Source organism: Babylonia areolata, chromosome 19 (assembly GCF_041734735.1).
Source record: "Babylonia areolata isolate BAREFJ2019XMU chromosome 19, ASM4173473v1, whole genome shotgun sequence".
Lineage (NCBI taxonomy): Eukaryota > Metazoa > Mollusca > Gastropoda > Neogastropoda > Buccinidae > Babylonia > Babylonia areolata.
Window position 1 is genome coordinate 41,057,944 of NC_134894.1, and position 11,778 is coordinate 41,069,721.

Here is an 11,778-nt window from a genome sequence, read left to right on the forward strand (position 1 = left end):
GCGTATTCATTCGGATGAGACGGTAAACTGAGGTCCTGTATTACGCACCGGCAGCATGATGTACTCAAGTTAGCACACGTAAAAGAACTAACGACAACAATTAAAACGGTTAATAATTATTGTCTTTGGCAAAATTCTGTAGAAAAGTCCCTGACTTTGTTACTGAAACAAAATCATATATATCAATATAATAAATGCAGACAGAAAAAAAAGGTGGTGCTGCAATGTATGCGGCGACGTGCTATGCTCTCCCCGCGAAGAGCAACCCGTATTCTACACAGTACTGGGAAATCTGTCGTGACAAATCGACAGTAATACAAAACAATACAATACAATACGATACAATGCAATACAATGCATTCTTTTCATAACAACTAATTCTCCCCCATCAACATGCGATGTACTAGAGGCAACAAGGCCTACCTACCTACCTATCTTTATTATTATATATTTATATATCTATCTATCTACACACAAACACACACAGACACCCAGACACAGACACACAGACACAGACACTTTCGATTGCTGCGATCACTGGACTCTTGACGAACTCAGTGTTCGAAATACACGACACGTCCCAAATCATTGATCTTATCACGATGACCTTTTTACATTATACTGTGTATTTCAACAGTTGTTCATTCTATTTGTAGGCCCAGCAGTCGCGGGTCATATTTACCTATCTCGAGTTAGTCATCAACCCATTTGGAAAGAAATGATGCAGTGACTCATTTTGAAAATGCAGATTGACTTGCACTCAGTCATTTCTCTCTTTCACACACACACACACACACACACACACACACACACACACACACACACACACACACACACACACACACACACACACAGAGCACTGGCCCCTCTCCCCCCACACCCCACCCTTCCCCCCAATAGACATACACAATTTAAGCTGTAATATCATTAAGAGTGGCTGGAAAGTTGTAGTGAAAAATTGAATACTGGTACACATACACTCGCGCGCTCTTACTTCACATCAGCCCAAAATAATGACTGACTTTAAAAAAAAAGAAAAAGAAAAAAAGTTATTCCAAATCCAGCCACCGACAGGGGCAGTGTTAACTTTTGCCGTTCATCTGATAACATTTGTGGCTCTTGGCAACGGCTCTCACCACCCCTTCGTTTGCCAGTCGCGTTTCCCTGCCTGTCTTCCTCCCTTCCTTTGCCACTCTGACCTCGGTATCTCATGCACCCTACCTGAACCGTATGATCTTGTACACAACGATTTCTGTCGTTTTTCCAGCCAGTAAAACACTATTACTAATTGCACCTCTGTTCCCCCTCCCGAGCAGATTCCTTTATTTGTGGGTCATTTCGGTTGAAAGACCTACAGGAAACTCAAGGCCGTTTGTTGTGTCACTTCCTGTGTCTTGGATGTCTGGAAGAACTTTTGGTTTTATGTGCCTTTCATCAGACAGTTTTAAAAGCGCATGGTCGATAAGAATCATGTACTAAATTACAAGTTTTAAAATTGAAGAAGGTCGAAAGCTGTGCACCATGTTCGGTTGCGTTTTTTCTTCGGAAAGTTTTTTTTAACCGAAGACAGTAATCACTGAGCAGATAATCACACAATCGGACACTGAATCGTTGATGACTTTAATACTTTGACGTCGCAGAAGAAGAGACGTAGTTGATCAATTTTTGATAGAATCACACATGATTCTGCGCTTGTTTTGAGCCAGTTTTCACGCGCACAGTACATCGAATTGATCATGTCGCACAGTAGACTGAGAGATGAAGCTACTAGTGAAAGGTGCGTAAAAATGTGTTTGTACTGTTTCCAAAGGATGGTATTGTCTTCATGTTTGTTTCTTCAGTGTGTACTGAAACTGCGGAAGCTAGTCTTAATGTTTACAAACTGGTATAAGCACACACAGAGTACAAGTTTACAATTTCTAAACACGTTTGTGCTGATGCAAAGAACAGTTAACATGTTTCAACACTGTCAGAACGATACATTGTATGTGAGTGTGTGTGGGTGTGTGTGTGAGAGAGAGAGTTTGTAGGTGTGTATGCACACACACCTATAAAAATATATGAAATATATATGATATTCAAAGCTGTTATACAGCTAAATTAATAGGTAAGTTTGAAAATTAATGGGTCAGGAAATACAACCCATTATTCTTGCCCCAGAAAGCCCCCATCAGTCACCCCAAAGGCTAAAACACCAAAATTTTGTTTTTGAATTTGTGCTTTGTCCATCACACTTGTGTGAGAGAGAGAGTGTGTGTGTATACATGTGTTTGGAGAGAGGGACTATCACTGTATGCTAACGTTTGCTTGGTTATGATGAACATGGAAAATACAGCCATTACAAGATTGTCATTACTAAACGTTATTCTGCAATGCTGAAACACTGACTTATGGCATGCTGACTGTTCTGGATAGTAATAATTGCTTACATTATGGTCCAGTTAATATGAAGGAAAGGAAAAAGTAGCAACAAAAGCAAAGCAGTACAACTGAAAGACATCAGATCTGCAGTCTCACTGTCATTTGCATTGGTCTAATTCCATGTTTTTAGGAAATGGCTTTCCTCTGCTTTTGGGAAATCCAGAAGTTTACAGTTGCAAAATGTCTTTAAGATTTCCTAAAGTACCATGCCAGCATAATGTGCAGACCTGTTTAATTCTGTTCTTGTGTATACACAGGAAAAAAGGTCAAATGACCTATATCTATCATAGATCTATGTCAGTATACAAGTGTATGTTGGGTTATGGAAACACAAAATTGCCCTGGAAACAAAGTATGTTGCTCAAATGATGAAATAAAAATGGTCAAGCATGTAAAAGTGCACTCATATGTATATTGATCCGATGTTGATTTTACTTGAAAGGGCCACACTCTTGCATAACATCAACAAATGTACTGACTACTGTATACAAGTTGTCCAATGAATGTGAAGAAATGTCTCAGATTCAGACTGTCAGGATGTATACATGCAGAATGGAAGAGACTGCAGCTGTTCTGAACACTTAATTCAATCTTTCTTGACATTAGTCAACTCCTTTTGGCTGCATGCTCCATGATGAAGTTGATGATTTCTTATGGCAAAATGTTCTACATGTATCAAAACTGTTCTCATTTTAAATGAAGGAGACCGGTGGGAAAGTAAAAGTAAAACTGGTACTGTGTTCCACTGCAGTTAACAATATGCAAGTGACAATGCCTTTATGTAAAAGTCTGAAACCTTGTTTAATTTCTCAGCTCTGTACAACTACAAGTGTTTTGTTGGTGGGTTTTTTTTTCGCAGTGTTTGTCTGCTAGATGTCAAATTGCAGAGCAACAACGGTAACGATTATATAGAGTTTTCAGAGTATGAAACTACTATTGCAGTTGTTTTGCATGAGAATAAGAGAAATCTGCAAAAGTCCTTTAGCATGACTGATTTTACAAAAAAAATTATAAGTCAAATGGCGGATTGGCTGCGAGATCTGTGGGTCATAAATTAAAAATTGTATGACCGATGACCAACATGAAACCTATACCACATTATGTTTTTGTGTATGGGTAAGCATAAGCTCTAGGAAAAGGATGGTTGTGGCATCATCAGTGTATATACATATTATTAATGATTACTGCAATATTTACATTTTGAAAAAGTATCCATTTTAAATAGTTTTATTTCATATCACAAGGAGCTGGCAAAATATTGCAAAATCTGGAAAATACAAAATTGATAACTGAATCAGTGAATGTGAATCATTTGCTTGTTGGTCAGTCAACGACTCAATCAGTCAATGTATAAAAGTATAATGTGTGTGCGTGTGTGTGTGTGTGTGATGCTGTTTCTTTGTCATTACGATTATTTTATTGTCATAAATGTATCACTACATATGATTTATCACTTTATATGTGTGCATGCGCATGTGTGTGTGTGTGTGTGTGTGTGTGTGTATGGAGAAAGGTAGCACTGGCAGAATGGTTAAGACGCTCATCTGCCAATATAGAGATTCCATTAGAGTCTGGGTTCGAATCCCACGCTTGCCCTTTCTCCCAAGTTTGACTGGAAAATCAAACTGAGTGTCTTGTCAATTCGGATGAGACGATAAACTGAGGTCCCGTGTGTAGCAAGCACTTGGTGCACTGAAAAAGAAACCTATGGCAACGAGAGTGTTGTCCTCTGGCAAAATTTTGTTGAAGTAATCCTCTCTACACAAATATACATATATATATATATATATATATATATATGTATATGCACTCAAGGCTTGACTTTGCGCATTGAGTTTTGCTGCTGGCCTAGCAGATGTGTAGTGTGTATGGATTTGTCTGAACGCAGTGAAGCCTCCATGCGAAATTGAAACTTAAACTGAAATGTGTCTGTATACTTTGGGTGTGTGTGTATACGTGTGCGAGTATGTGTGTCAATCAACTTAATGGTACTGTTCCATATGTGCCGAGTTAAACTAAAGTTTCTTCCATTACATCTTTTAAGCTTAGCTTTCATTATAATTTTGATAAATTTATCCATGTGTTTTTCCATAATTTCTGTTGTTTACAAAGCACAGGATGATTGCAAAAATTATGTAATAATATTTTTGTTTTATGTAAGTACTGTTCAGTTTTCTCTATCTATAGGTCTGCATAAATATTGATATAAGTTATTTAAGTTATGGAAATTGGAATCCAGCTCTTTTAGTTGTCAGTCCACTTTCTGGTACAGATGTGGGATAATACTTTTTTTTTTCAAATGGTCTCTTTGGCATGCTGTTCACTACTGCCTGTCTAGAGTACACTGTTGATAGGAGATAACTAAGCTCCTGATAACCCACAGCAGAAAAAGGGGTCAGTTGTTGACCCAGTTACATGCGTACTGGATGACTTTAGTAGAGATTAATAGTGTTTGATACATATAACTCAGAATGGGGAATCAAGCCATGTGTCATTATAAGATTATTTCTTGAAAAGTTGAATTTGCCATATCCGGAGACTTCCATTTGATTTCTATTTTTGACTGTTCTTGTTTTCCTGATTTTATTTTTCTTTGGACTGAGTGCTTGTTATTTGTTTTATTATTGTACCTTTGTATAAAATTTATTGTTATTCCTTCTATATGTGTGCATAGCTGTGGTTGAGGCTGGGAGTGCATTTTAAGTGTTTTTTTAAAATATATTTTAAATGGATGGGTATGTTCTGAATATGATTTAGTTTGGGGATAATGGTTATATGTTAAAAAAAAAATGTTGCAGTGTGATAATGATTTCAGATTTGTGTGCTAATTGTGCTACTTTAAATTTGTTTTCTTTTTGTCTCTTTGTCTGCCTGTCTATCTTTGATTTCATGCTGGATGTAGTTTATTGTGCATTGTTTCTGTTTACTTAACTGTGGGCTCTGGTGTTTGCCAGAGAGCTTTTATAGATTTTTTTTCTCTGTCTGTCTGTCTGTCTGTCTCTGTCTCTGTCTCTGTCTCTCTCTCTTATTCAAGAATCAAGTTATTGTTGGCAGCTCATATAATATATACATGTATGAAGCTGATTATAAAGGTGAATTTAGTAGTGATGTAGCAACCAGTTATTATTATCATTAATAGTGTTGTTGTTGTTTTTATTACTGTTATCAGCTTAATTTTTTTGAAGAATTGGATAGAAAGAGCTGTCAGGAATGAGATCACTGGCACTGCTATGGGTTTGGTTTATATTGTGAGGAATGCGAAAATATACATGTGGTGTGTGTGTGTGTGTGTGTGTGTGTAAAAATATAATCATGCACACATTATACTAAAGAATACATTATACATAGAATTATTGATATTAATATTATGTGAAACTGGTGTATGTTTTTTTATACAGGTGGAGAGAAATTAGAAGGCTAGATAAGTGCATCATTATGTTTTTGTTCTTTTTTCTTTCTTTTTTTATCTCAAGGCCTGACTAAGCACGTTGGGTTATGCTGCTGGTCAGGCATCTGCTTGGCAGATGTGGTGTAGCGTATATGGATTTGTCCGAACGCAGTGACGCCTCCTTGAGCTACTGAAACTGAAACTGATACTGTTCTCATCCCCCACCCCACCCCCAAACAGTTATGTAATTGTGGGTTCCCAACACAAGATACAACAAGAGTGGGTTCTATGTCATACTCATATAGGTCTTAATTGGAAAATGTGAGTCATGATCAGAGATCACCTTTTTGGGGGGTTGTATTTCTTTCTAAATGGGGTCAGCTGGGAGGAGGTGGTGATACTGGAAGGAGTGAGAAAAGATTAATATTTTTCATTCTATCCATGGTAACTTTTATCCAAATGATTTCAGGTTTTTGCTTTTTTTATTGTAACAGCTGTTTTTGTAATTGTATGACATGAATAGCAAAGATCACACTTTGAATAAAGGTCAAGGTCAGAAGGGGAGACATTTTCTCTGTGTTGACTTTTATTAATTACACATATAACACAAATTTGGAAAAAAAAGATCATTTGGTCATTTCATAACTTCTGTATAGATCAATATTTCAGATTAGGTTTTTAGAGAGAGAGAGTGAGAATGAGAGGGGGAGAGAGAGAGAATGCCTGTGTGTCTGTGTGAGAGTGTATTTGAACACATGCACATAATATGATTTTATAAGATATATGCATGCTTTCAAATTACAAGGCTGATGACAATATTTCATTCATTTTGTTGTGTTGAGAGTGTTGTGCTTTTATTTTTTCAAGCAAGCTTTGACATTTTTTAATCTTTTCCACAGTCAGTGATGTACTATCTGTGCTGTTTTGCTCTGGCGATTAGGAAGTGAGATGTAAACACTGGGATGGGCACTAGCTGCCCATTCTGCAGTGTCATTTGTATATATGGCCTTTTTTATGTATAAATTATTGTTTGGCTTTGAAGTATTGTTGTTGTTGTTTTTCCTTTTTTACAATTTTTTGTAATCTGGGAATGATAAATTAAGCGGAATGGCTGGTGTCCTCAGCAATGCCTAGTATTATTTGCCATAACGAGGTAAATGGTTGGGATACTGTGTCATGAACGGTGTTGTGTGGGTTTGTATTAGTGTTGTTGTTTTTTTGTGTGTAGATGTGACAGTTTTGTGTTGATGTGGTTGAGCGCTTGTATAGTTTGACAGTCCTGATATGGCCCTGTGTGGCTGGCTAGACAATAAGCAGCAAGAATAAGAATGAATCATAAAGATAAAGTCACAAATTTCCTTAAAGTTTGAAAACCTGATGATGGAATTTGTGAATACGAAACTAACACACACACACACACCCACGCACACACACACACACACACACACACACACACAAATTCACGAAATCACGAATATCCTTAAAGTTTGGAAACCTGATGATGAAATTTGTGAATACAAAACTAATACACATGCACATACATACATACATATATATACACAAATATCTCTATATCTATATCTATATATATATACATACATATATATACACAAATATCTCTATATCTATATATCTATATATATATATGTATATTATAATCTATAAACACAATATTATGTTCAGGCTGTCATGCTGGGTGTGTTTTGCCACGGATGAGGATGACACAGAAGCGTTGTGGGTGCGACCCTGCCGGTGTCGGGGCACAACTAAATGGGTCCATCAGACCTGCCTTCAGCGCTGGGTAGATGAGAAACAGAAAGGCAATGGCTCAGCCAAGGTCACCTGCCCACAATGCAACACAGAGTACACCATCGTCTTTCCCAGATTAGGTTAGTAGTATCTGGTGGTGAATCTTTGTGTGGTCCAATAATGCATGGAGTTGTTTGTGTTTTCACAAGTATGATCTCATTATTTTGTGTCACATTTCAGAGGCTATCTTGCAAAATTTATGTAATTTTGCATGAAAGCCTTTTTTGTGAACAATGTCATATTTCCATAGTCTATGTAGACATCAGCACTGGAAGCTAGTACGAGGGGGAGGGGAGAATGCCCAGAGACAGAAAAAAAACCATTTCTCACTCATTCTGCCTCTCTCTGTCTTTGTCTCTCTGTTTCTCTGTCTGTCTGTCTGTCTCTCTCTCTCACATACACACACAATACTCGCACATGCGCGCGCACACACACACACACACACACACACACACACACACACCACACATCACACACACACACACACACACACACACACACACACACACACACACACACACACACATACATATTTACATTGCAGAATGATGATGTGTTGTGCAGGTCCTGTGGTTTATCTGATGGACATTGCAGACAAGATCATTTATAAGACGTGCCCCTTTGTTGCTGGTGGGATGTTCATTGGCTCTGTCTACTGGACTGCCGTCACGTATGGAGCAGTAACCGTCATGCAGGTAAAACTGAGAGCTTGTTCCATGTGTGTGTAGCATCAGGGTTCTAACTACAAGTGTGTCCAGTTATTCCTAAAATTATCCAGTTTTCAAAAGTCTGTGTCAGACCGTTTCTGATTCAGATGACACAGTATCATGATTACTTTCCAGTTCATAGATGGTTTTGTAACATTTTGGTTTCTTGACAGTGTAGTGACAACAGGAAAGTCATGACAAAGACAAATAGACTGAGAACATTAATAAATGTATGCAACACAGTATGCATGGATATTGAAACAGTGAGTTACTGATTGATGTGGACCTTTCACATTTTAGTACATTTTTCAAGTTGAGTTTGACAAAATTTCTTTTCTGAGGATGAGTAAAAATGATTTAGATGGATTGATTCTGTGTACACCTGGTCTTTTTTAGGTTGTTTTATTCAAATTTAAAAAAGTGATGACTTTTGGAATTAAGTGCTTTAAACAAATTTATTAGACTGTAGTTTGTTGAACATGGAGAGAGCTCAGAGAAAGAGAGAATGTGTGTGTGTGTGTGTGTGTGTGTGTGTGTGTGTGTGAAATCTTTTTGTTTGTTTGTTTTGATTTGTTCACTGAGTCTATGAATAATATGTAATATGAACTGACATTTCATGCTGGTTTGCTGCTGTCAAAATAATGTTTTCCAGTACACTCTGGCTTGGGAAAAGGTTGCTCTATTATTTTTTTTTATTTGGGCCTTGTGTCAGAATACTTTGAAAGTCATGACAGTTCTTTTGACATGGCAGTCAAACTAAACATTGACAAGCTTGGGTACAAGTATAAATTGCTGGATCTGAATTGAGACAAATACATCCAAAATCTTTGTAATCAGTTATTCCATTGTTATGAACTATCATTTTGCGAAGTTTGGTAGGAATCCACTTGTATTTTCTTGAAATAATGTGATAATCTTTTACATTTTTCCTTGTGGTGAAGAATCTTAAAAAAATATTTTGTTCATCTGAATTCAGATAAAGAGCTGGATTACAACATCTAATCAGTTGGTCCTTGGTCTATACATGACACCCTCCATACCCACCAGCCCCCAGAAAAAGAAAAAAAGAAGAAGAAAGTCTGCACCTTTATGTGTGATGATATCATGTTGACCAACCAACCAACCAGATTGAAAAAAAAGGAAATCTGCTTGGTGGAGGTAATAACCAGAACAACACTTAAAAAAACCCAAAAGAGTAGCTTTCAGCTATTTTTGTGAAAATTTCCTGACCATGTTCAGCAATGGCCTAGTGATAATGCACCTCACTGGGAAGCGGGTATCCAGGGGTTCAGTATCCATATATCTGGACCATCATTTTTTCTCCCTCCTCTGCAAACCTTTGAGTGGTGGTCTGGGTGATAGTTTTTCAGATGAGATGATAGACTAAAGTCCTGTTTGCAGTTTGCACACATACAAAACCCCACAGCAACAAAGGGGTTGCCCATAGCAAAATTCTGCAGAAAAATCTGCTTTGACAATAAAAAGAATACACTTCCATGCACCAAAAAAAAAAAAAAAAAGGAAAAGAAAAGAGTGGCACTACATTGTGATGATGCACTCTCATTAGGGAGAGCTGCCCAAATTTCACACAAAAAAGTCTTTTGTGACAGAAAAGTAATAAAACACACATACAACACAACGCAATACAAATCATCCAACCAGGGTGAAAAAGGAAACCTCCTTGGTGGAGGTAATAACCAAGAAAAAAAGACACACACACACACACACACACACACAAAGACGACAAAGTGTGGTGATGTGTAGACAGGTAAAGGGGTTATTGGTGTGCAGGTGTTGGGTCACAAGGAGGGTCTGAACGTGATGGAGCGGGCCGACCCCTTGTTCCTGCTGATTGGCCTGCCCACCATCCCCGTCATGCTCATCCTGGGCAAGATGGTGCGCTGGGAGGACTACGTCCTGCGCTTGTGGCGTAAGCACTCTTCCAAGCTGCCCCTCATCAACTACCTGTGGCCTGATGGTATGTCTGTGTATGTTTGGGGGTTGGGTGGGTGGGGCAGGGGGAGGGGTTGTGGAGGGGAGGTGGTTGGATGACTGTGTGTTTGTGTGTGTATGTCTGTAGCAAAAAAGAAAAGAGATTTTGTTTGTTTATGTAATGTGAGGGGGGGCGCTGGGGTGGGGGGATGTGTGCTTTGGGGATGGGGGGAGGGTTGTACTGTTTTTGTTTATTGTTTGTGAAAAGGGGAGGAAGGGTGAAGAAGTGTGTGTGTGTGTGTGTGTGTGTGTGTACGTGTGTGTGTGTGCATGTGCGTGTGTGTGTGCACGTTGCCTGATAGTGTCCTGACTTCATACTGGGGTGCAGAAGTGGTGTTCTTGCTTGACTGTAATTAGCAGAAGTCATATATTTTTGTCTGTCTCTCTTTCCGTCTGTCTGTCAGTCTGTTTGTCTGCCTCTCTCTATGTGTAGAGACAAACAGTGAGAGAGTAGGGAAAGAATAAACCTCCCATATAGTAGTTGCTGCATCAACTTTTATGGCCTCCAGTTCAAGGGTTATAGTCTGTACACACAAGTTGAGCACAAGATAAAACCATGCCATATGGTGTCACTGGCATACTTCAGCAGGTGAGTCAGAAAGCAGATTTCAGCATACTAGCTTGGTTAAAACCCTGAATCAAGTTGTGGATTAAGACATTTGAGGAAGCAATTAAAGGTTATATTTTGGTGATCAATTTAAAATTGTGTCAGTGCCACCCTGTTTCAAAGTTTTTATTTCATGTTGCACACTCACGCACACACACACACCACACACACACACACGTACGCATGCATGCACACGCGCGCGTGCGCACACACACATACTTTCACGCACACATTTATTGACTCACTTGTGTAAACAAAGTGAGTCTATGTTTTAACCCGGTGTTCGGTTGTCTGTGTGTGTGTGTGTCCGTGTGTCTGTGTGTCCATGGTAAACTTTAACATTGACATTTTCTCTGCAAATACTTTGTCAGTTGACACCAAATTTGGCATAAAAAAAAAGGAAAAATTCAGTTCTTTGCAGTCATCTTGTTTAAAACAATATTGCACCTCTGGGATGGGCACAAAAAAAAAAAAAAAAGCCTAATTATATGCAAACTGCATTTACTGTTTATATTTTTTGTATTCTCTAAACTTGGCACTTTGACCTCTTATTCTGACACAACAACAAGAGAAGTCATTATTATCATTTTTTGTTCAAACAGGAACTTCTTTTGCTAAGCATGGAATTTTTATTTATTTTGCAAACGTTTTGGTGCAGATAGTAAAAAAAGGGAAATTACTCTGTAATTAATGCTAGGGGACTTAATTTATCACAAGTGAGTCTTGAAGGCCTTGCCTCTCTTGTTTATCTATAGATCTCTCCATCTGTCTATCTATCTATCAGTCAGTCTACCTGTCTATCTGCCTGTATATCGGTCTCTCTATTTATCTACCTATTTATTATCTCTCTATCA

The 11,778-nt window shown here is 38.2% G+C and overlaps 1 protein-coding gene across 1 annotated transcript in view; it reads left to right on the forward strand.

The window, feature by feature from the left end:
- Nucleotides 1-1,390: 1,390 nt before the first annotated feature.
- The window catches only part of LOC143293715 (E3 ubiquitin-protein ligase MARCHF5-like), an 81,711-nt gene continuing 71,323 nt past the window's right edge, over nt 1,391-11,778 (forward strand). The window contains exons 1-4 of the mRNA XM_076604910.1: nt 1,391-1,777; nt 7,493-7,698; nt 8,183-8,313; nt 10,117-10,303. Coding sequence (XP_076461025.1) covers nt 1,737-1,777; nt 7,493-7,698; nt 8,183-8,313; nt 10,117-10,303 — 565 coding nt within the window. The 5' untranslated portion in view covers nt 1,391-1,736. The remainder of the gene's footprint in view (nt 1,778-7,492; nt 7,699-8,182; nt 8,314-10,116; nt 10,304-11,778) is intronic.